Source organism: Oryzias melastigma, linkage group LG4 (genome assembly GCF_002922805.2).
Source record: "Oryzias melastigma strain HK-1 linkage group LG4, ASM292280v2, whole genome shotgun sequence".
In the NCBI taxonomy this organism is placed as follows: domain Eukaryota; kingdom Metazoa; phylum Chordata; class Actinopteri; order Beloniformes; family Adrianichthyidae; genus Oryzias; species Oryzias melastigma.
Genome location: NC_050515.1, coordinates 28,682,271 through 28,707,968, shown reverse-complemented (window position 1 = coordinate 28,707,968; position 25,698 = coordinate 28,682,271). Strand labels below are relative to the sequence as shown.

The following is a 25,698-nucleotide window of genomic DNA, read 5'->3' as shown; positions in this document are numbered from 1 at the left end:
TTAAATGCTAAGCAGCAGCTTGATAAAGTCAAGTTCCAAATTAGGGTTGCCACAAACGATTATTTTATTAGTCGACTAATCAATTATTTTTACCGATTAGTCAACTAATCGGTTCTTATGCAAAGTGGATGTGAAGCACAAATCTTGACCATTATTAGCTCTAAACTAACTAAAAATAAAGACAATCAAGATGATAGTTTATTAAACTTGTAATGAATCATGGAGCTTCTGTTTTCTGGCATTACAAGATTAAATCAAATGAAAAAGAGATCAGGAATATACTTTCCATCAAACTCGTTTTGACAGGTGCCCCTCCCCTCAAGATGACTAAATAATTTAACATCAATTTTATATGTAAAGGGTATATAGCACGTGTCAAACTCGAGGCCCGGGTAATTCTATCCAGCCATCCAGATCATTTTATTTTATTGTTATTAATGTCTTATGTTATTTTGCGCTCATTTCTAACTTGTGTAATTTTGACAAAATATATTTTTATGGAGAGTCAAATATTGAAAGTTATTTAAGGTTTAAGTTGATTTATTCTGGAATAATATTCCCGCCTTTTTATTATTCATAATTATGTTAAAAAAGTTACAGTTTTAAAGTTATAAAAATTGGCATTCTGGTAGCTTTTATGAATATTTTGGTATTTACTAAGATATTTTAGGCTATTTTGGAGTTCAGCTATTTCAGCTATATGCTAACAGTTTTGGCTAATTTAGGCTTTTTTTAAGGTTTCAAGGTTGTTTTGTAGTTTAGGTAATATATCAGCTACACACTAGCTCAGGGGTCACCAACCTGGTGCCCTCAAGGACCACAAAAGGTGCCTGCAGGTCTCCTCTAAAAATAGCACAACTCACTTGTGAACTCCATAAAAAAATGACATCTTATTCTGTTGATCTTTCTTTTTAATTACACTTACATTGACATAGATTTAAAAATCAAAAACATGTCCATGATACATGACCTTTAGATAAGTTTAGGTGACCTCTGACCTACTCCAGTTCAAAGATCATTAATTTTGCTAAAAATGCTGCTGATTTGGTCATTAGTTCAAAATGTGACAAGACTCGTTTAAAAATGTGTGAGTTGATTTTTCTTTAACATTACATAATTGATAAACAGGCACAACATAGTGAAAATTGAACATTTTTCCATGAAATGTAGTGATGTAAATGATCATCTGAAAATATAACAATTACTGAGATTAATTAAGTTCTGAATATTGATATTTGTTTAATAGCTTGTTGTCATTGTTGATAATTATTGTGAGAAATCAGTGTCTTTACATAGAGAAGTACCATTATTCCTTATTAATCATGTATAAAAAAAGGCAAAGTGTGCAAATTTGTTATTTCAAACTGGTAGCCAATCGTATGACTCAGTGCCCATGAAGTAGCTCTCAGTCTCAGAAAGGTTGTTGACCCCTACGCTAGCTGTTTTGGCTAATCTAGTCTTTTTCTTTTAGCTTTTGAGGCCGTTTTTAAGTTTAGCTATTTTTTCAGCCGCATGCTAGCTGTTTTGGCTAACCTAGTTTTTTTTTTTAACTTTTCAGGCGAATTTGGTATTTAGCTAATATTCTAGCTGTCTATTAGCTTCAGTGTTTTCAGCTATCATCTTCAGCTATCAGCACTAGCATCTTCAGCGGCCAAATTCAGCTTAGAGCATTCGCACTAGCATTATTGAAGGGAATGATATATATCTAGTTCATAATTATGTTAAAAAGTTATGGTCTTAAAGTTTTAAAAATGTAGTTAATGTGTTCAATAAATGTTTATCTTGTTCGGCCCCCGGCCTAAGAGTGTTTTGGATTTTGGCCCCCTGTGCGATTGAGTTTGACACTCCTGGTATATAGGGTCAAAGGTCACCTTTCAAAATGAGTTTGATGGAAAGTATATTCCTTATCTCTCTAATGAGGTCGCCATCTGAAAGGAGGAATTATTCTTCACAAAAGATAAAGTTTTGCTTTCACTGAATTAAAAAAAATTTTAAAAAGTGCATTTTTTGGTGCTGAACGCACACAACTTTGTTCAACTTTACAACACTCTGACTCCATATGATATAAAGTAACGACTAATCGACTAATAAATTTGTCGTCAACCATTTTAATTGTAGATTAGTCTAAGTGTGGATATCCTATTCCAAATCAGCTTTTCCACGTACATTTCAGACAGTCGGGTGTTGGTATCTGTTCATCCGTCCCATGAGAGGTTAGAGCTTTGAAGACGTCAGACTGCTCCCCCACCGGCAGAAAGTTTAGGAGGTTCTGATCCACAAGATCAGACTGAAACCACAAATTAAAAGAGAAATAAGTGCAGAGGCGACATTTACGGCCAAGAAGCTTACATAAGTCATTGTTAGTTGAGAGAATACCATGGACATACTCACAGGTAAATGCTCTAAAAGGGACATCACGCTCTCAGAAACATAGATTATATTCCCATCAGTCATAATTGCAAGAAAAAATCCATCTAGTGCCTGAAAGAAAGAGGATGTTACAGCTTAGTTTGGTAACTTATCTGAAACTCAGGTAAGTTCCATCAGGAACTGCACCTTACCTCTAACATGAGCTGAGTGAATTCTTCATTACTAAGAAAAGGAGGTTTCCAGTCTTGTCTGATCTCGGCTGATTCTGACTGTGCAGCATTTTCTGACGAAAGACAAAACGAGAAAAAGGATGAACCTCAAGGAGGAAACACACTCCTCATGCCTGGAGCAGCTGTTTACCTTTGTGTTTGTGCAGGAAGTCAATGCTTTTCTGCAAAATGGTAGATTTGATCATTTTGCGGTTGTTGCCAGGCAACATGGTCCCCAGCTCCTTGAAGAGGACATTGAACTGGTCTCTGCGCTTTTTCTCTGACTTGTTTCGGGATTTACTGTAAAAGGGGATGAAAGAAAAAAAAAAAACACACTTTAACTTCTATACATATGACACGACCTTTCTTCAAACCTGGAATCCCAACAAAAACACCAGCATTTGTGTACTCACATATACATTTTACGTATAAATGCACAATCCAAACAATCCAACAGAGTCACATTATTAAGAACACATTCATTTTTATTATTTCCAAACAAAGTGATGCATTGTAATCACTCAGCATGTTTGCTAAACCACAGATTGTAGGGCGGCAGTGGCTCAGGTGGATGAGCAGGTCGGCCAATGATTGAAATTTCAACAGTTCGATCCCCGCTCCTCCAGCCTACAGTCATGTCCTTGTGCAAGACACTTTACCCTCTCAGTCACTGAGGTGTGAATGCGTACACATGTCCCGGTGATGGTCAGAGGGGCTGTAGCTCTGTCAGTCTGCCCCGGGGCCAACACATTCTCATTCCCAAGTCAACACATTTTGACATTTGGTGAGGGACCCCTCTGCATCAAAAATGGAGGTTTTGGAAGACTCCATCTCGCTGTTTTTTTGACATGCTGGCTGTTCCAGTTAAATCAAGGCTCCCCAGCTCCGGGCCACAAACCGGTTCTGAGTTAAGGCTATGGTACCGGTGCGGCCCATATTCCGGTATCGGATACGAATCAGTACCGGTACTGGACGCAGTATCGGAGGCTGACCGAGGTAGGGTATCGGGTTAGGGTACTGGTACCGGACTGGAATAGGGTACCGGTACTGGACGTGGACTGGGATAGGGTACCAGACGCGGACCTGGATAGGGTACCAGTACCGGCCACATCTCGAGGTTAGGTTTGCGTCTGCTACCACATCTAACAAAATGGTCAGACCTGATTTCATTGGAACAACCAGAATGTCAAAAAATGACGAGCTCGGGACACCCAAAATGTCAATTTTTGACACGGAGAGGTCCTTAACCGTACATTAATATGTGACGAGCTGGTATGAATGAGTGGCCAGGACAGCTGTGGCTACAGCAGTTTCTTACCATCACCATGTATGTGGACACACATTGTAAGCGCTTTGAGCGTCTGGAAAACTACAGAAAATTCAGGTCCATTATTATCATCAGGTCCAGGAATCACTGGGTACCTCAAGATACAATACGATGCGATACGCGATATGGCTCACAATATCGCGATATTGCAATAATTGGTTAAAAAAATAATCTCTAATAACTCACATTATATAGAACCATACATATTTTTAGGAAGATATATCCCCATTTATTTTTTAGATTGAACACAATCATAATAAACAATTTGTGTCTTATTTTGTGTAACATTGCTGAAATCAGTAATACTGTCTTTGAAAAGCATTGACACCAATTGAATTAGAATTTTCTGTAAAATTCAGTGTAAACAATAGTAAACATGAACAGCAGTGACACTACTTAGTGCAAAATTGTTGTAAACAGAACAAAAATTAAATGATTCAAGTAGCTTCCAGGCACATTGGTGCGCCCCCTATCTACCTCTAAAAGAATGTCTCACCAAAGGATGATGAATTTAACATTTTACAGCTTCTTCAAACAAAAATTTAAAAAAAAAAATCAATCGCAGGACTAAATGTCATGATATATCACAATATCGATATTTTGGCACACCCCTAATTATTATTATTAAAAATGAAACAAACAGTGTAAGCTTTAAACTGATAAATTTATCCCAATGTCATCCCCAAAAGGTCCCCTTGAGGTAAAAGTCAAAGTCATGTGTTTTGAAAGGTTGAATCATGATTCTTCTGGAGTGTCCCAAAGCATTCTAACTTTTGTATAAAACTAGGATGAAATTTGGAGAAATCAGTGACTCACTTTGTGTGGTTTAAAAAGATTTGGAGCTTTAAAGAACTAATAAACTATGTGAGATGTCAGAGGTATGTATGGAAAGGTTCTGACGCGTTTGCAGTGCTGTAAATCCACCAGTATTTTCACTCTGAATTGGTTTCTTCTTTAACTTGAATGCGTTGCAGTACAATCAACCGGGATCTTACCGTTTGGCTCTGTCCTTCTCATCTTCTTCCATAAACTCATCAAAGATGCTGCGGTCATCTCTGCACAGCAGACACACCAGAACTTTAAAACAACTCGTCATTTTCACATTAAATAGTGAAATTCTGCTTAAAACAAATAAATAAAGCATTCATGAAGTTGCCCAAGTGTCTGATATTGATGCATGGACTGGGCTGCCACAATACACCATAAATATTTAGCCTTAAGCTTGTTTTAAAAACACTTTCATGTCACAATCACGACACCAAAACATTGCGAAATGGATTTTCAAAGGTTGACAAATTTAAAAAGCAGGTGGAAGATTTTGGAGGTGGAAAACTTTTAAGAGGTGAACACTGTTTAACTGATTGATAGAAAAGGAATCAAAAGCATGCGATCCTTTGAAACGGTTCACTCACAGGTCGATGCTGGAGGTCATTTTCTACTGTGTGCAGGGTTGTGGAGTTGGAGAAGGATCTTTTAATCGTGAGGTAGACATTTGTGACTGAACCTTTGAAGGATGTGGAAAACGGCATTGTGAGTGTCATCTCACAGAATTCCTGTACAGCAATGACAGACAGAACTGACCTTACCGACTGTATAGCCGGTCCTGGGGGAGGACCGAGCTGCTGGACGAGTGCCGGCCCCGAGCACTCGCGCTGTGCTGGGTGTGAGCCTCCGGGAGTCTCGGAGGACAATGGCGAAGTGTTTCTTCAGTCAGGGCGCCGGATGATTCTAGAAGGTGTTCAGTGAGCTGGGATTTTGGCCTGCTTTGGTTGCAAGTATTGCACATGGCAGCAACATCTGAGTCTGTGTGAGAAAATGACACAAATCCTCCTTTGAGTTTGAAAACCCAACTTTAAGCTGTGTCAAGTTTAAACAATACAGCAAAGGGAGGTAGTATGTTTTTATTGTTAGAGAACAAGAAAGTTTATTTGATCGCCACCTTTCACAGATGCAGACAGTCGGCACCCAGACTCAACAGTTATCTTGTGAAAGAAAGTTTACCCCAGATTCAAACCAAAGTGAGTGTCTGCTGACTCCATAGCAGAAATATTTGCCCTACTTCCTCCATGAACCTGTTTGGGAGGTTCTGGTACCTCTGTGTCATTTCTGAGAAAATCCTCGTAAGACAGTTTTCATAAAAATTTGTTATTTTGATCCCATTACTATAAAAATAAATAAAACTCGAATCATTTGACCAAAGATTTCTAAGGGTATTGAGTGAGTTTTCTAGATTTGCATGAATTACCTTTCAAAATAAAACAAAGTTAAAACAGAAAATGAAACACAGCTCGGTTGTTCTGACATTTCCATTAAATGAACTATTAAATATATAACTCTCTTTCTACACTGTTTAAATATAAGGAGGAATTCAATATGTTTTTCACAGACGTGACAGAAAATCATTTGTCATCTTCACTCATTAGTTAGCTTTAAAGTCTCCCTCCAAATCCAGTTTTTGAGTTTTTAAGATATCCGAGGCATTTTTCTTCTGAAAGAGAACAAATGTAATAAGAAATCATTTCATTTTTACATTTCAGAGTATTTAATTCTTTTAAATCTGTCAATCAAATTGTCACAAACAGACTCTGTTTGAATGAATGATCTGAATTGTAACCACAGGCTGAAAACTAGTTTCAGTGCAGAGCAAGTGTTGTGCAACATGGCAGGCAGGGGTTGAATAACTGTGATGTCATCTGCGCCTCACTGGCCTGCTGGCCCAATGACCTACTTTCCTCCACTTCCCATCTAACTTAATTACAGCTCCACAGGCAGCACTTCCAGCCCTCGCCAGCAACACGGCACGCTTTCTGACAACAAAATGCTTCAGGAGCGGACAGCAACTTCACAAACCGTCAGTGTTTCAAGTCACAGCATATAAAGAGAAGTTAATCAAGCATCTTTGAAGAAAGAATACTAAACACGTGGAAAAAAGCAGGAATTTGGGATGTTTTGTTTTCAGCCATTACCATAACACTGCACAAATCCACTATTAGAGGCTTGTGTAAAAACACAGTTGTAAAATGAGGTCACGATGTCAAATCACAGACAGAAATCACAGTTTTTTGTTTTTTTTTTTGCTTTCACAGCTTTGCTGAATGTCTTTGATTACACATTTGCATGTGGGCGTGAGCGTGCACAGCAGCTCACATTCATGGCAGCAGAGCTCTGAGTCACTCTGAAGCGGGTCTGTGGCGCCTCTCCTCACGCACCCGCCACGCCCTGAACCGAGATGCCAGCAGAGCCCCGCTGCCAATGGGCAGCACCATAGCAACCAGCCTCGCCATGCTGAGTAAAAATAGCCCGTTCCAGTTTCTCCACAACTGATAATCCCCCTTTCATTCAGTGGAAACGATTAGACCACCGAGATCAGAGAGAGAACAAATGTAATAAGAAATCATTTTGTTTTTGCATTTCCGAGTTTTTCACCTTTTAAATCAAACTGTTGCAGACAGTCTGATTGACAGCGATTTAAAAGGAGAAATACTCTCTTTTATTAGAAAAATCCCACACATGCATGTTAAAAACTCCAAAAAACTTTAAAGCGATAAAGTCATTTTAAGGGTGTTTTGATGTCCAAACTTCTTTATTATAAAATGAAGCTTTGGAGCAGCGAGATAAACAGGTAGCACAAAGATGTTGGTCTGAAAAAAAAATGTCCCAAGCTTTATTGCTTTCATTTAACTCTGCAGAAAGACTATTACCAAACAGAGAGAATAACATGTAGGCTGAAGATGCTTTATATTTTCAGTGGGTCTGAGTCTGTGTTATGATCAAAATACTTTTAAAAAAAAAGTTCCATGACCAAATCTATGATAAATCCAGGTTAAAGCTTTAGATACGCTTAGTATCAAAAAACATAAAAGAAAAAACAAAAACTTCAAAGAAAATCCAAATTGAAAATTTTTATTTTTTTTGGAGACCTTTTCTGTGAGTTCCTTGGATACGAGATTCAAACACTAAGCACCAACTTCAAGAATCACCATCTGGCCTCACATGCATGAGGTAAATGTTGGTGCCATAGCAACTATTGTACTTCCTCCATCGTCTACGTCACACGCTGACACCTGAGAGCCGGGGATTTGTGAACCCTCAACGATCCCGACCACCACAGAGATATACCAGTCAACCGTTAAGATGCTGTAAACATCAACTTACACCGACTCAAACAGCATTTGATGAACAAACTGAAATGATGGAGAAACCATGTCACTATAGAGCTGGGTTAATAAGATCAATTAATTGATTAGCATCGATTTAAGCTTAACAGATCTAATATCGATTCATATAAATATAAATTGATTTAGCACATAAAGCTAAATTACGCTGCTTGATGCTAACATTTAATGGAATTTTCCATAGAACGGCTAATGCTAACGCTCGGTCGACCTAAAATACATTTCTGACTAAATGAACATCTTTATAAACACACAGGCATGAATTTAACAAACTCTGGCACGCAGGAGCCCTGGGTTTGATTCCCAGGGTTGTCCACTGATCTCCACCCAGATTGGGTCCTTAGACAAGACCCTTGACGCTGCTGCCTAACTGGGTCCCTGTGCCCCTCAAGTACAGGGTTGTGTCAGGAAGGGCATCCGGCGTAAAAACTCTGTCAAATCACTGATACAAAACAGTGGGTGCTGTTACGCTGTGGCGACCCCGAAAGGGATAAGCCGAAAGGTGAAGAAGACTTTCTTCTTCTACTGGAATTAGGTGTACTTCCATAGTGCGATAGGCACCTAGTGGCCAAACTGAAACGCCTTCTAATCAACTATTAAAATAGTCAACAACTATTTTAATAGTTTGACTAGTTGTTACTTTATATTATATTATTTTCCGGAGTATAAGTCACAGTTTTTTCATAGTTTATCCAGGGGTCGTCTTATACTCAGGAGCGACTTATTGATGTTTTTAACGACAAATAGGCTCATATATTCGTTGTTTTCCCAGTAAACACCAGTTGTCCTTCAGTGGTTGTTTCCTCTAACAACCACTAGAGGGGGCTGCATCTGAGTATTAGTATTTGCTACTGACAGTGGCAGAAGAAGTGTTGTCCAAAACAAACATGGAAGCCAACATGATTGTTTTCCTCTTATGCTTTGATATTTTTCTTATACAGATCAAAAGATTAGTACTCTGCTATTTTTTTTTAAAGTTACGCTGGGCCTGGCGGATTTGTTCTGAAACCTCATACTTTTCTCCTAAAAGTGCGACTTACGCTCCGGTGCAACTTATGCTCTGGAACATACAGTATATGGAGTCAAAATGTAGTAAATTTGAACAAAGTTGTGAGTGTCCCCAAAAAAGGTACTTTTTATATATTTGAGTCAGTGAGACCAAAACTTTTCTTTTGTGAAAAATAGTTCCTTGTTTCAGGTGCTAAACTCATTTGATTTAACCCTCAACACCTGAGGCGTTGTTGGTGACACTTAAACACTAAATCTTTAACATACTGTAACCTTTTAACCGCTAACACGATAATTCCTTCAGAATCTGCTGGAATTATAGTGTTAACGGTTGAAAAGTTGCAATGTATCAAAGAACAGAAACACTGGAGCTCCGGTTTTAAAGGATATTCTTCTTTTAATACCAGAAACTAATGATGGCCATTAAAGGTTTCATAAACTATCATCGTAATTCTCTTTTTTATAGTTAGTTTGAAGCTAATCATGGTTAAGATGTGTGCTTTACATCCACTTTGCCCATGACTCGATTCATCGACTAATCGGAAAAAATTATCTGTGATTAGTTGACTATTAAACTAATTGTTTGCGGCAGAACTAATATTAGGTGTAAACTCACGATTGAACTGAACTGAAGAATTAAAAAAAAAAAATTGGAATCGAATCGATCCAGGCTTTTGCAAGTTGAATCGTTTCTGGAAATTATAACCAATACCCAACCCTATGTTATTAGCACTGCAGGCTGAACAAACATAACATAACAAAACACAGTTTGTGGCATCATGGGATTGGCAGTTTAAAGTCCTGAACATCTTTACTGCATCCAAATATTGCTCACATGGTGATCAAATACATGGTTTTCGAAGACAGTATCAATAAAGGTCATGTTGTTTGGTGCTGCATCAATAAAAAAACACTCACCAGAGCCCCCATACTGCTAAACACCTGAACCTCTCAACACTGGGCAGACAGCTGCCCTTCCACTTCCTGCACATTTGTCCACACACCCGGCTGCACAAAAGGAGTCTTTGTTGTGTTTTCACTCCACAGCAAACGCACAGGAAGGTTCAGGCTGCAAAGGCTGGTGGGCGTCTTACAAACCAGACCTCTACAGAGAGCGTCAGCCCAACACCGCATGCATTTAAGGATCCTGGTTTCTTTGATCTTTTCTTACATGCTCATTTTACAATAAACTCTTGACAATAAACGGATTTAAGACCTAAAAATCCATCTTCAACATGAAGAAAGAGGTAATCTATCTAAACATTTCACTCGTAATGAGACAAACAAGCAGTTTTCTGCTGGTACTCAGCAACATCCGTCCTCTCTTGAAGCTTAATGTGTCACATATATGGAAGAGCATCTCAGTTTTATAAAAGTTATAAAAGCTAGAGTAAAAAAAAGCTAATTTTCAACTAGCTTAATTTTATAATTACATTTTTTTTTATATTTGAAAGATTCTGTTGTTAAAGTTTTCAACGTTTTTTTTTCAATTGTTTTCCATGGCATTTCTGGTCCATAAGTTTATGATTATCTATTCAGCCCGTTGGCTTAGTTTGCCTGCAGTGGGAAGTTAACAAAACTTTTGTTAACTTTGAAAAACAATTTAACAGTGAAAAACAATAAAAAAAATTAAAAAAACACACATATTGGAAGAATTGTTGTTTAGATATTGCCATTGACTGTATGAGAACTGGACCGAGTGAATGTGATGTCGCGCATAGAAAATGGTTTGCTTCTCGCTCCAACCAAAATCAAACAAATTAAAACACATTAGGCAATTACAACAAATACAATTCTGGTGAAGGTTAATTTTTTTAATAAATTCTGTAGCTCATACATTTTTTTTTTTGATGTTTATACACCAAGGTCCGTTTACATTGGTATTTTTTTTTCTTTCATCCCCTTTGGCATTCACACTTGTTCTACACAATGCTGTATATGTTTTTATGAATAAAGTTGTTTTTTTAAAAAGTAAAATTATTTATGTTTTTAAAATATGTGTGAAAGTTGACGCGTTAAAACGCGTGATTAATGAATCATAATTGACACGTTAATATTTACTAACCCCCTCAGTCGTCCTGCTGTGCAGCTGTGAGATCAGCGTAATAAAACTCCATCTAAAATAAACTTAAACTTTTTTTACATCCTGTGATGGAAATTTTATTACATTAAAGAGATAATATGGCATTTATTTGTAGTTTTTGGACAAAGTGATCTTTTATTTTAATAAATAAGGCGGAGAACAAAGGTCTGTAATGCCCTGCTATGAGGGGCGGAGCCTAGCGGAGTTGTCTGCTATGAGAAATCCAAAGAGGAAACCGACCATTATTTTATTTTGGGATGGGAACCAACATGAATGTTCTACAACAAGAAGCACCAGCATAGTCTAAAACTTGCGGAAACTCTGTGGTTCTCCACAACAGTCCCGCCCACCAACGTCGCAGAAGGTGAGCAGTTCAGAATGGACAGACACGCCCCCACCTGTGTAGATTCCAGTCAGGCTGACGTGGAATCCAGCTGAATCAAACTTCTCCCCCAAAAAAAATGTTTCATTATTTTTTCCCCAAACACAATAAAGAAAATTTATGAGATAAAAAGCTTTAAAAAACAGAATTCCAGTAAAATCCTATCCTATGGTATAGCTGAATCCACACAGCCAGACTGAAGCCACATAAGAAAGATCACATCATGGAGCTGTGAGGTCTGTGATGTTCTTCTATCAACAGAAATATATGTGACCCAAAGGAATCTGTGATTTTGTTGTATTTTCATTCAAAAACATGTTGATTGGTTTTGCTGGAAAATGTTATTCTTGTTGTTTTTATAAAATTACAACTAAAACTTTCAGTCTATGTTATAACATTTTTGAGGTTTCCACAGCTAAATGAATCCCATTTTTCCAGACTGAATTTTCTGTTTTTACATAATTTTATAACTAGTGTGCAATTATAACATGGAGAAATCACAAAATACAGGCAGTATTACATAGGTACGGTGGTGATTATTAAAATTATACCAAATAAGCAACCAAAGTAGACAAAAACTGAGTTTTAGCCCCTAGATTCCGAAGGGGTTAAAATAATCTTTTTAAATGTACAATTTTGCATGTGATCTCATATTGTGATTATTTGGAGATAATAAGTGGCTGGTAAATTATTTAACAAAAAAATAATAATTGCGATTAATCGCGATCTTTTTCACATTTGCGATTAATCAGTTAATTTTTTTTAATCAATTCCCAAACCTAAAAAATATTTTAATGACGAATACATACTTTATTACACATATTTAGTGTGAAGATAAAAATAAAAAATCTGACATTTTTGAAAAAAAGAAAAAAAATGAGGATCGGGTAGAGACATCGAGACATGGATGGAGCACGGCGGTCACGTGTTCTGTTTCTGTTGTTTTTTTAAACACAATAATGTCTGTACAATTCAAGACATTTTAGAAAGCATCTTCTGTTTCTGTTCAACATTTAAAAAAAAAAAGAAACTCCAACCAAATGGAGTTAATTCAGTCGCCATTTTTACACGATAACACGCCACCATTTCATTAAAAACAGCTAAAATTGCTCTAAAAGCAGACACAGAAGTGTACAGGTTAATCATAGACATAAAGGTGCACATTTGAATGCCGTTTCCCTTTTTTTTGGACAAAAAAATATAACATAACATGTACTATGATGTAGTGATGTAAGGATTCAGTCAAGCCAGGATTTGATACGATTCACAGTTTTAAAGACACACTTTTGATTTTTTAATTCCAAACACAATGAATTAAAGGTATATTAAGGCTATGATGAAGATGTCATGTTTTATATTAAGCACAACAAACCATGTAATGGCATGAGTTCAGGTAAATATAGGTAGAACTGCGTTTCAGATCAAACAACTCAGTAATAATTTAAATAAAACATTATTTTCCATAAACTTCCTTCTTCTGATGGTCATGAAAATCTGAACAAACAAGGAATATTATCTGAATCTGATACGTCTGAAGATTCCTCTCAGCTGTACTCACCTTCACAGCAACAGGAAAAACATGAACAAAACTGTTAAAAAAAAGCTATGAAACAGAACTCTAAAAATCTATCTGGAAATTCAAAACTTCAAAATAAAAGCATTGCTATAAAAGTTCAATGCAGAAATCTTACCTCCTGTTTTTGAGGGAATATTAACAGGCCGACTCTCATCTACATCCAGAGAAATCTGCACTCCAGTCTTCACCTGCAGAACAGAAACACAGCTCCACTGAGGACCAAAAACCAGAGCAGAGGCACATAACCCAATCTGAAGTGAAACTTGTGGGTCAGTGTGTGTGTAGAAACACCTGTGCAGCCCCGAGGATGCTCATTCTTATGTACTTGAAAGCTCATTTTTCAAATATTTGAAGCCTTCCTAAAACTGCCTTAACTAACTTGGGAAATTTTCCCCACCTCATGAATGACAACAAACAGATCAATGGAAGAGCGGGCCGCTTTAGTGTGAACGATCCACAACTATAGCCAAAAATAGTACGCTTACTCGAATCTGGAGACAAGCACAGCATTAATAATTATAGCCCCATTTCCTTAATCTCTCAGTTTTCTAAAAATTTGGGAAACTTTTTGACAAAAAGTTAAATAGGAAAAATATTCTCTTTTAAATGACAATCAGTTTGGATTTCGAGATAACGGCATAAGCATTATTGAAAATGACTGAAGATATTACTACAGAATTAGACAAAAACAAATCATACAATTGGTATTTTCATTGATTGAAAGAAGGCCTTTCACACAATTGAGAACCACATTCTGTTGACCAAACTTCAACCTCATGAATAGCTACCTAGAAATTCATCAGCATTATGTGGAATATGCAAGAAATTTATCAAAACACCAAAACATACATTGTGGTATTCCACAAGGCTCAGTACTGGGACCAACATGTTATTTTATACATAAATGATCTTTGTGATGTCTCCAAAATATTGCAAATTTGTTCTGTTTGCAGACAACACCATTTTTTTGTTGTGGGAAAAACGTGGATACATTAGTTTCTAATATCAAACAATAAATGATCTTACTTCAGAAATGGTTAGAAACAAACTCTCAATTTAAACAAAAAACAAAGTTTTTATTGTTCAGTAACAAAAACATCTACTTCAAATCTTCAGTTGGAATGTAATACTGTTAATATAGAAAGAGTTCATGAATTTAGATTTTGGGGGATTTTTGTTGATGAAAATTTAAAATGGAAACAATGTATTGCTTTTATAAATAATAAAAAAAGTAAAAAATCTTGCTATTTTTTACATAGTTAAATATCAGCCAAGTTACCAAGCTAAGCATATTTTGTATTTCTTCTTGATTTTACAGTATTTTTCATATTGTTTGGAAGTCTAGGGTAATTCTTATGAATCAAACCTGAAACCTTTAATAATTTTGGAAAAAAAAAATCATTACGAATAATGCATATGATGAGAACACCTCTGAACTATTTCTGAAGTCAAGAATACTCATATTTAAAAATTTATGTACTTTGCAGACACTGCTGTTAATGTTTAAGGCCACAAAATGTATGTTACTATGTACTTTACAAAATATTTTGTTATAAATGAAGAAAATAGTTGAAGAAATTATGACTTTAAAGTACCTAGAGTAAAAATGACACTAAAACAAACGACTATTTCCTTTTCTGGGGTTAAAAAATTGAATTTGTTGGATAATGACGTGAAAACGTGTTTGAGTATTGTTTGTTTTAGGTTTAAATGTAAAAACAAAGTGATCGATTTATATGCAGTAGGATGTAAATATAGTGTTACTGATTGTATTATTGTTATTTTTATGGGTTTTCATTTTGTGTTTATTTAGATTATACTCACTAGTCATCTATTTATATCATATGAATCAATATTTGCCTAAATTTGCAAAAACCTTTGGAAAATATGCCAGAATCAAAACAATAAACTCCAAACACGTTTAATAAAAATGTTCAAACGTTTCAGAAAAACAATCAACAGATTTTTGTTTTTGTAACCGTTCCCAGGTTATGTGTGGAAATATCAAACACAGATAACGATGAAATAAACTTAAAATAAAATTAACTCAAATTTAAAGAAAGCAATTTGTGCAACTAGAGTTAAAAACACAGCAGTATATCAAAACAAAATCCTGTCGGTCTTTCATCTCAACTCATCATCTTACCTTTAAACAGAGCAAGAAACTTAAAAGAAGTGAGGAGACAGAAGTCATTTCTGCGGGGTAAAAAATGTGAAAATGAGACGAAGTTTGTGAGTCTGACAGATGTTTTCAAGAGCAAAGGAAAGTCCCTTTTGCCCCTGGAGAAAGGACACCTTTACAAAAACAATGCTGTGTGGCAAGAGGAATTTTCTGCTGCTAATAAAACTCTCAGAAAAATTTCCTGAGTGCTTGAGGTCAGTGCGGAGGAAAATCCAATGTTATGTACATATCGAATATAATAACAAAAATCAGATTCTCAAAAAAATAGATTTTTAAGACATGCAGATAGAATGAGTATAAGGAATTTTATTTTTTTTTCTTTTGCCAGCTATACCTAAAACATGACAAGTCATGGCATGACAAACACAATACTAATCATGTAAATGGTTTTATTATGTCTTAAAAATATATATTTTATTCAATTGTTGGTGTGGTTTTTATTGATATTCCTCTGCCTGGCAAACTAAACCCAAGGTTTGTATCACTTGATTACTACAAACTAAGAGCAACACATTATCTGTTGCTTTCTAGCACAATCTGAAAGATGATATCTACAAAATACACTTAAACAACCAGTAAATATGAAAATAGGAAAGCCCCGCCCCTATTGGACCAAAAGTTTTGAAACTGAAATTTTCAGATTTGAAAGCGAAAAAAAACACTAGAAACTGAAAAAGAAAAGTTTTGAAATTGAAATTTTGAGTTTTTAAACCTAAAAAACAACATTTGAAGCTGAAAATAATGATGTTTATTTTAGAGTAGCAAAAAGTTTTGGACATTTTACACTTTTTTAGGCCAAACACCAAAACTTTTTTCAAAATGTTTTATTTGGGTTTCAAATATTTATGGCCCCAAATGGGCTCCATGGATTTCAGCTCAGACAGGATTTGTCTGCAAGTGGATGTGTCAGAATGGAGCGGAGCAGGAAGCTTGTGTTCCGCCCATTTCACTTGTTGCGTCACCTCAGAGCTTTTTTAAAAAGCTGGTTTTTATCTGATCCTGATTCATCACAATTTGAATAAAAAAATACTCAGAAATTCTGTTTTAAACTTAAAATTGTTTTATACATGCTCTTTTCCATGTTCATATTGACAGATATTCAACTTTCCTCCCCTAAATGCAGCCCTTTCCATAGTGAATTAATATTTTGAGAGCTTGTGACTGGCATTTTACAGGTAACTGTTCACATTTTAAAGTGTAAACCATCACTAATTCAATAGAGAAACAATGTAAAGGTGCCAAAGCCTTCAAGTGACCTGTAGTTTGTGCCTCCCTACTGACCCTATTACTTATCACATTACCTTTTCCATGTCAAAACTAGGATCATGTGAACAAGGTCAAAGTATCATTCTAATTATACTCTTCTATTTAGTTAGGCAGCATGATAAAAAGCTTTAAAAAGCTCTACAAATTCTGACCAACAAGGTTAGCGTCAATAATTCTAGATAAAAACAGAACACTGGTGCAAAAAAACAAAAAAAAAAAGTTGATTACCAACAATTAAATCTAGATAAACAAGAAAAAATATATATTTCTGGAAAAATATTAAGTCTCTAATGTATTCATTATATACTTCCAAATTTAAACTCATTTGTAGTACTTCCTAATGTGTTGATGCACTTTTTTAGAATTAAAATTCACAATTTACATAAAACATGAACCTAATTAAGAACTTTAAGCACCTATTACATGTTTTAATGCGAATGACACCAAAATGTGACAAAAAATGTAAAAAGTACTTACATAAAAGTTCATTGATTTTATTTTAAAATGTGAAATACAATCAAATTGAACAAAAAACGTCCAGTGGAACTAATGAAAACAAAAATGAATTGTTTAGGGAAACCTATGTCCAATTTTTCAAAATAAAACTAGAAGGAAAAATGCGTGTAAGATTTTTTTAAAATAAAATAAATAGCTACTATTTTCTTGGCATGACACGAATGTCAGGCATTTAAATCAAACTGAACCCAGGTCAGTTTTTCCCCTCCAAAATCCAGCCACAAGGCATCTATCCCCCTTCCTGCCGGCCGGCCGGCAAACCGGGAAACCAACGCCGCGAGGCTCCGCCGGCTAGCTGGAATGCTAACGTCAAAACAACAGCGGTAGTTTCACGGTTTACAGTCTTTAAAAGCATTTCGCCATAAACAAAAAGCCCGCAGCTGAAGAAAAACAGTCGCAACTAAAGTTTTTCTGACAAACAAATGTTTTACGGTGTGATGTAGCCTCTCGGTGATGAGTTATTGTCCGCGCGGAGCGTTAACCCAGTTTTAGCCTCAGCTAGCAGGCTAACAGACTGCCTTAGATAAGAATGTGGGTCACCGGGCCTTCTGTCACAAAACTCCTCATTCCGCACATTCATGACTGACAACAGCACACTCCAGACCCCGCTGGTAAAAGCAACAAAAACACAGACAGAGACGACACTCTTACCTCCGAGCAGTCCCCTGTTTCGCTGGGATATTCCCGCAGCGAGCGGCGCCACTGACAGTCCACTGCGCAGCGCCGAAAAGCCAGAGCGACTCGAGTTGAAACTGGAGCCAAAGCAGGCCTGCACTCCAGATAAAAAACAGGCGGCGGGTTCCTAGAGCTTTGGTTTATACATCCACGATTTCCTACACTTTTTATTATTAATCTCCCCCCTTTATTAGTCATTATTTGTTCATATTAACGAAGCTAAACTAGTGCAGACACGCACAAAGCCTGTTTTCTCTCCAACTAAACATGTGCCACAACATTTAAAACTTTTTTTAAGTTTTACATTAGACTAAACTTTATCATATTTGATTGTTAGTAAAAAAAAAAAAAAAAAAAATCGTACTTTCCAATTACTAAGCCAACTTTTATTTTTTTATTTTTTTCCAAGACCATCATTTGATTTTCCCAACTCCAGCGTGGTACCATCACCATGGCAACAAACCTAAGGAGAAAACTGCAGTACACGCTCTGGCCACTGTGGCGCTGTTTCCCAACTGAAGTGTGCCGAGAATAGAGTTCAGTAGAAACCATTGAGTTCTAGTTAGACTGTCTATGGTAGAAACTGAATTTTAAACAGGAACATTTCATGTGTTCATAGAAATACTCAAGGCTCCTGGTACTCGGATTAAAACATCAGGTTACAAATAAATAAATGCAACAACTTAAGTCACAATCATAAGATAAGATCTGGAAAAAGAGTACAATTTAAAACCAACACACCTTTGCTTATGACATCAAATAAAGCTGTAGTTTTAAGAGCTTCTGTCGAATTTCCTAAACTATTTTTTATCTGTTAAACTCTATGGTGGCGAGTAAAAAAGTACCAGAACATTATTCCAAATCCAAGAATGAAACCATGGATAGTGGCGCCCTCTGCTGTTCTTGTTCGGTATTACATAAACATGCAAAATGAAATGATTTTTGTTTTGTGATTAAATTGTCAAATTAAGAGATGTTTTGTATTTAATCCACTAAAACCCTTTTTATTTACAATCACTTCTTCCTTTATTAAATTTAAACATGTTGATCATGTTATGAGATCATTTACAATGTGTTGATAAAAACATGAATCTTTGGAGTTTATTTAACATTTTAAAAAATCCATGTTTCAAGTGCTCTCAAGGTTGCAAAGTAATCAAACTACACATGTTTAATTTGTAGCTTTTTTAATGCAAATGACCCACGCACAACACACACACACAAAAAAGAAATCTGAACAAACAAGTGGTACTTTAGTTCATTTTGATATTGCACATTCAAACATCACTGTACAGCAGTGGCAGAAGGCTGTGGTTGGAGTCTGGATTGGCATGCTGCTGGGGTTCAGGTCTCAGGGTCATCTTCCTGCACGTGGGTTGGGGCTAAAGAGCAGAGTAAAGAGAGAGTAAAATGTGGCGCTGCAGGAAAATTATGCATAAAATTGATAAAAACCTATAAACACATAAAATGTCAAAAGCAAAGGTACGGTTTGAAATTCTGAAATAATTATTATTTAAGGCTCCTCCATTAAACTGTAATAATTCAAAAAATGTGAACTTCTTGCTTTAATTAAGTAGAAAAAAACGTAATAAAATTAAAACTAAAGTTACCTTTTCTTCATTCATATTCTAAAGATCTTCGTCCATTTCGTGGCTGCAAGTGTAAACATTATGTGATTAGATATTTACATGGTTAAAAGCTTTTAATTCTTTCTATTTCTTGGCAAACATACCCGGTATAAAAAGTAGCCTCTGCTCTCAATTCCCCCGGGCCCCTGGAGTTCAGCCTGAGTGGACACAGATGAACACAGATGAGAACTGCTTCACCAGCAAACGCTCGCTTATGGATTCTCCAGAACAAACATTTCCTGCACACCGTTCCTATGTATCCACTTTGCCTGATAGTTTGACTTCAGGCTGCACCAATTTTAGACCATAATTATTCCCAGCTTAGGAAAGAACAGCTAATGTAGCTAGAGCTTGTTGCACATTAGTGACGTGGAAGGTGAGGACAGGAACATGCGTTCAAACCCACTGCAGACGGAAACAAACATACGACGGAGCCAACATGTGCGGCAAATGACAAGAGGAATTTTGTACGGCTCATGTTTCTTCTGATGTTGTACTTTAGCACATAAGATCACATAAGATCCCAGAATACAACTTTTTAATGTATTTTTAAAAAACCCAAAGAATTGTTTGCATTTAAATGAGAAAAAAAGGTCTTTAATTTTGTTCTGTCGATGAGTAAATGTGAGCGTTTGGTAAAGAAACAAATGAAAAACAAAAAGGCAGGCGGTACGTACGCGCATGGAGAGCTCTCTCTCCCTTCTGGTGTGGAGTTGGGACACTAAATACAGAAGAGGATGTAACTCAGAGGTCTGACGAACACACCGAAAAAGAGCAAAAGAAAATGTTAGCAGCAGGAACAGAGAAAGGACACATTCCAACAAATTATATCAGCTTCCTTCACTAAACAAATGAGAAATTCAAGCAAGTAAAGAGGCAGAATCTGTCTACTCCACAAAAGTTTACCTTTTAATATTTTAAAATACTGTTTGTGGGTTTTTTTCTTTCTAAAAGTAGAGAATATGAAAAGCAGATTCGGTCAAATTGCTAAAAAGCAATAAACAAAGCCTATTTAACAACCATTCAGTATTGATAATCACATAAATGTACACAGATTTATTGATAGATTTGTAAATAAAATTAGAATTTTACATTTTTTTTATGTTTTTTAAAGGGGAATTTGTTCGCTTTTTTAATTTATTTATTATTTTTGCACTGCTTAAATGGAGAAAAGTAAAAAATGAAAATAAAGCAACAGTCAAATTATAACTTAATAAATTTTAACAATTAAAAATGTACTTTTTTGATACCATTTGTAGTTAACATTTAACATTTACTTTGTTAATTTGTTATCATCTAATTATTTGTTCAATAAAAAATATTCAACAACAATAATGCATATTAAGAATATTATTAACATTAAAGTCCCATTTGTTGTCACGCATCGGGCTGCGCGACCTACATAGTGTATCAATTTATAAATGTAGATAATCTAAATTAAATAAATGCTAATTAAGTTATCCTTACTTTAAAAATGTTATATTTTATATTTCTTTTATTTATTTTTTGTTCTTTTCCCCTCTTTGTCCTCAGCAGTCTTCAACTGCTGGGTTTTGTTATTTTAGTTTGGATCTTGGTAGTCTTAGTTTTCAGGCTTTGTTTATTTGTTTTCTTTAGGTAGTTTTGGTTAGACAGTCATTATCAGGAGCTGCTGACTCTGACGGTCGACATGTCTGGGTCAGCAGTCTCTATGAATTATTTTATGTTTGTCCAAGGAGCCTCAATGGAGAGATAAAAGAGACACATGTGGATCTGGAGCTGCAGACCCCTGGTCCAATCCAACCCCTTAATGCTGAATGTTAAGCAGGGATTCACTGGGTCCCATTTTTAGAGTCGGGCTGGAATTGAACTCACGACCTTCCAGTCTCAGGGCGGACACTCTACCACAACGCCTCTGAGCTCATAAAGTCAACATAATTTTGGAAATTAAATTTAACTCTATAAAGTGTTGATCAAACATTTTTTTATTTATTTTTTTTGCATAAAGTGCTTCAACTTCAACATTTGTTTAAATCACATCAAAATTGTTAATTTAATGGAAAATTTCTATCACTTTTTATGTTTTGGTGTGTACTTTGTGCTTGATCTCACTGTTTAAGTAATCTATTATAAAAAATCGACTAATTGATCCTATTTGTACCTTTTATGTGATTTATTTTCTTCATTTTTTACTTTTGTTTGAAAGGATTTGTAAATACTGTTTCTGCTGTCTCCATACAAAACATGCTGCAGGACACAGAGGAGACGCGTCAAAGTGTCATATTCTACTAATTACATTGGAAAGTATTTGCGTGCGTTCAGTTATTTTATGTCTTCATGCATCAACGGTTTGAGACAAACTCCTTAATTCCTGTTGTCTCAAATATGCAACAAACCAAATTAGCGATAAAATGACCTAAATTTAGCATTTACTTCAAAGCAAAAACGTCTTTTTTTCATAGCTGGGAATAAATTCAGGCGTTAAGGGGTTAAGCTTTGTGTTTTAAAACAGCATGTGGTCTGTAGTAAAAGAATCAAAACTACAGTGCAGGACATCAAACCGCAGTACTCCTCACATACATGCACATCACTTTATTCATGAAACTGACAGGAGACACACTCACCCTTTTAGTGTCTTCTTCCACTCTACGCTCCTGAAATATATATAAACTGTTAATCAATTATTGTGGGATTAATTCACGTCATTTCTTTGAGACATTTACTCCCATTCATATGAAAACCTTCTGCTATTTCAACATGTGAGCTACAAAGAAGCAAACATTTGGCACCTTTGAGTTCTGAACCAGCATCATCACACAGAGTTCTCCTATGAGATCCGACGCCTGCAAAAAAACATCATTACAAAAGCTGCGTGTGTCAGTTTATGGACCCAAAACGACACAACTGAACGTGAAGAAAGTGCTTTCCTTTCACTCACCCAGAACTTCAGGTCTGTATGAAGGTAGGACGTGCACACAGCATCTATCTGTAGAGCACCGGAGAAGATGGGATGCAAAAGAGCACAAACAAGGACGCAGGCGGAGAAAACAACGAGTTACCTGGCGGAGCAGCTGCCTCGGATCTGTCGGAGCCAGCGGAAAGTCTGCCGGAGCACCTTTACAGGAAGAGAATATGTCAGTGTTTCTATCCAACAGTGGCGTGGTGCTCCCATCATCATCAGAAGAGGAGGATGCTGAGCATCGTGGTTCAGCACGATCACACCAACATCTTTCAAACAACAGACTAACAACTCCGTCTGTCTATGTGACGACCTCTGATCCTAAAACATCCAGACAAAAGGAAAGATGACTGACAGGAGAGGGTGACGAGCCGTCATCCTTCATCCAACATCCTCTCAGTCACAACAACTTTATGAAGAAGAGATAGATAGATAGATAGATAGATAGATAGATAGATAGATAGATAGATAGATAGATAGATAGATAGATAGATAGATAGATAGATGATGGATGGATGGATGGATGGATGGATGGATGGATGGATGGATGGATGGATGGATGGATGGATGGATGGATGGAGGGGTACCCGTGCAGGCTGGGATGGAGAGGACGAGGAGGGCAGCGACAGTGATGCTGGCCGTGCTGGGGGGGCTCATGCTGCTGCTGGGGGCTCCACGCTGCGCAGGCTGGCGGTGGCAGGTCTTCATGTCCCTCTCTGACTCTTCTTTCACGTCTTCTATGGCTTCCCTCCTTCTTTTTTTAAACTCCGAGCTCTCCTGACAGTTTCTGTCTCACGTCAGAGAAGGATGAAGGCTCGCGCCACACACCCACCGCAGCGGCGCGTGGCTGCGTCATGCGCGTGGAAGTTTGGCGGAGCAACAGGTGATAGTTTCAACTGCGGGAGAGACAATAAAAACACAATCTTCCTAAAACTGGAAGTTCGCGGTGTTTTCATCTCCAAACTTTTCCGGGTTGTTTGTCCCTCGAGGCTGCAGTTCTCTCCGCTGTCACGCGCTTCTCTCTGCAGCACTCTGAGAACAACCAGCTTCCGCACTTTCCCCATTCATCTTTTTGTTTTTCATGTTTGGAAAACCAAGTATGGCGTGAATAAAATAATAAAAGAAAATCAAGTTTTTGTAATCTGTTAACGCTGTTTTGTCAAATTTTGCTAGTACTTTTAGGCTTTTTAAACTATGTGCATTTACAGCATATTAGAGTTTGTTTACTCACCTTTCATTTATGAGGTAAATACCCTTAAATCTGTATATTATTGTCTTCTTGTGGTTGTATTTTTGGATATAACTGAAAAAGAAGAGGACAAGTAAACAAACATTCTTTAAACTGCTGTCAGACCATTTATTTTTTACAGATGTTATAATATCTAATATATCTAATTCAAATGTGATATTATGAGTCTCGACAAAGTTTAAATCAAATTGTGTGTCACTGCTATAGCTTTTATTAAACAACTGTCAAAAAAGACCTAGAAATAGGTCTATAGCTAGCATAATGCTAACATATTAGCTAAATTCCAAATCAGCCAAAAAACTAGAAAAATGTCAAATTTTGCCAAAAAAGCTAGTATTTGCTAACATATTCACTAAATTCCAAATTAGCCAAAAAACTTAAATAATGTCTAATTTGGTCAAAAAAGACAGCATTATGCTAACATATTAGCTAAATTTCAAATTAGCTAGAAAACTAGAAAAACTTCTAATTTTGCCATAAAATAGTTAGCATAATGCTAACAAATCAGTAAAATTCTAAATTAGGCAAAACACTGAAAAAAAAAGTTTAATTTTGCCACATAAGCTAGCATTATGCTAACATATTAGCAAAACTTCAAATTAACCAAAAAACTACAAAAATGTCAGTTTTTGCCATAAAAAAGCTAGCATAATGCTAACAAATTAGCAAAATTCCAAATTAGCCAAAAAACTAGATAAATGTCAAATTTTGCCAAAAGTGGAAAGGAGCAGGAGCATCCCAGTTGTGTTAATGCTTTGAAGTTTTCACACAAATACCAGTGATTGCTACTGCAATATAATATAATAAATGTCATATAATCAATATAACAACATGACTGTGGTTATATTGAAATAAATATTGTTTTTCTATTCATTTCCTAAACAAAATAATTCCCTCTCTAAAGATTTTTTTCTCTTAGTTCGACTAAAAGAGGTGAGTAAATAAGCTAGAACACTAAATACAGTGACATACTTTTTGTTCTAAAAAATGATGACATTGTCATCGAAACATTGTAACAAATAAACACACCAATTTAAATGCATCAAATGATACTCAATAAATGATCATTTCTATATATTAGGGCACAGACGGTCTGTGCGTATGTGTGTTTGCAGTTGTGTAGTCGGAGTGTCTTCACTTGAAACTGAACCTTATTGAATCTGTATAGATCATCAGAAACACCACACAGATCTGATGCAATGGAAAGTATTATTTCATACATGAGCCACACTTCTATGTAATTTAAGCTGCTAATGGAATGTGATATGTTAGCAATAATTAAAGTAGATCACAATGTAAGGAGGTTTGTCTTTCTTCCAATACTTTGTTTTAATCAGTCTTACCGGTGTACTCATAAAGAGTCATATCCTGTTTTCGTTTCATTAAGGGCCTTTCTGCTTTCTTAGATGAAGACCACCAACAGCTTAGAAGATAGACTTCAGCTGATCATCAGGTATGACTGATTAAAGTCCCACTCCAGTCTTCGTTTGACCTACAGTTAAAGCATTCTCAGAGATCTATTGATTATTAATATGCTGTTTTTAGCCAAAAACAATAAATACCAGTGTCGTTTTCTAAGACATAGTTTCTGCATAGCGGCAGGACTTCATTAGAAATTCATCTGAGTTGTGGGCAGGACTCTTGCCGTGGAGTAACTCTGCTCTCATTTCCCATCATCCTTTTGTTTGCACTCTCTCTCTCTACCTTACAGCCCCTCACAACCCCAAGCTAACATTACCGGTGCAACAAAAATGATGAGGAAATCAGAGTTATCCAGCTGTACAGATTCCAGCTCAGACAAGGAAAACAAAGACGTTCATGGATCTATTGTCTGCCTCTGAATGGAGCGGAGCAGGAAGACTGTGGTCTGCCGATTGTAGTATATATTTAACAATCACAAGTTTTATCAAAAGGCAGTTAAGTCTTTTCCTGATTCACCTCAATTTGAGTAAATAACTAATCAAAAATCTTAATTTTCTTTATACATGTTAAAAACACCATAGTATCATTTTTATTGGACTGGGTCTATAAGAAATTCAGAGAGGACCCAGCTTAAGTTGACATTTCAGAAAGACTGCCCAAAAAAGTAATAATGGTACTGGAAATCAGGTATA

At 36.2% G+C, this 25,698-nt stretch overlaps 2 protein-coding genes across 4 annotated transcripts in view; both read right to left on the bottom strand.

Moving 5' to 3' along the window:
* Nucleotides 1-18,413, bottom strand: part of LOC112136976 (circadian locomoter output cycles protein kaput) — a 32,244-nt gene extending 13,831 nt beyond the window's left edge. Inside the window, exons 1-9 of the mRNA XM_024259056.2 lie at nucleotides 17,746-18,413; nucleotides 13,246-13,318; nucleotides 5,493-5,709; nucleotides 5,319-5,410; nucleotides 4,902-4,961; nucleotides 2,731-2,879; nucleotides 2,562-2,653; nucleotides 2,392-2,481; nucleotides 2,167-2,287 (exon numbers count right to left, since the gene is read on the bottom strand). Of these exons, the coding sequence (XP_024114824.1) occupies nucleotides 2,167-2,287; nucleotides 2,392-2,481; nucleotides 2,562-2,653; nucleotides 2,731-2,879; nucleotides 4,902-4,961; nucleotides 5,319-5,338 (532 nt within the window). The 5' untranslated portion in view covers nucleotides 5,339-5,410; nucleotides 5,493-5,709; nucleotides 13,246-13,318; nucleotides 17,746-18,413. The remainder of the gene's footprint in view (nucleotides 1-2,166; nucleotides 2,288-2,391; nucleotides 2,482-2,561; nucleotides 2,654-2,730; nucleotides 2,880-4,901; nucleotides 4,962-5,318; nucleotides 5,411-5,492; nucleotides 5,710-13,245; nucleotides 13,319-17,745) is intronic.
* A 485-nt stretch (nucleotides 18,414-18,898) lies between these two features.
* nmu (neuromedin U) overlaps nucleotides 18,899-25,698 on the bottom strand; it is an 8,712-nt gene continuing 1,912 nt past the window's right edge. The window contains exons 2-11 of one of the 3 annotated variants that reach the window (XM_036211690.1): nucleotides 23,567-23,638; nucleotides 22,923-23,231; nucleotides 22,436-22,491; nucleotides 22,315-22,362; nucleotides 22,166-22,219; nucleotides 22,001-22,030; nucleotides 20,075-20,118; nucleotides 19,502-19,555; nucleotides 19,380-19,422; nucleotides 18,899-19,151 (exon numbers count right to left, since the gene is read on the bottom strand). In XM_036211690.1, the coding sequence (XP_036067583.1) occupies nucleotides 19,398-19,422; nucleotides 19,502-19,555; nucleotides 20,075-20,118; nucleotides 22,001-22,030; nucleotides 22,166-22,219; nucleotides 22,315-22,362; nucleotides 22,436-22,491; nucleotides 22,923-23,043 (432 nt within the window). In that variant the 5' untranslated portion in view covers nucleotides 23,044-23,231; nucleotides 23,567-23,638 and the 3' untranslated portion in view covers nucleotides 18,899-19,151; nucleotides 19,380-19,397. Of the gene's footprint in view, nucleotides 19,152-19,379; nucleotides 19,423-19,501; nucleotides 19,556-20,074; nucleotides 20,150-22,000; nucleotides 22,031-22,165; nucleotides 22,220-22,314; nucleotides 22,363-22,435; nucleotides 22,492-22,922; nucleotides 23,411-23,566; nucleotides 23,639-25,698 lie in introns of those variants that run through there. The other 2 variants (XM_036211689.1, XM_024259057.2) reach the window with 2 other exon arrangements.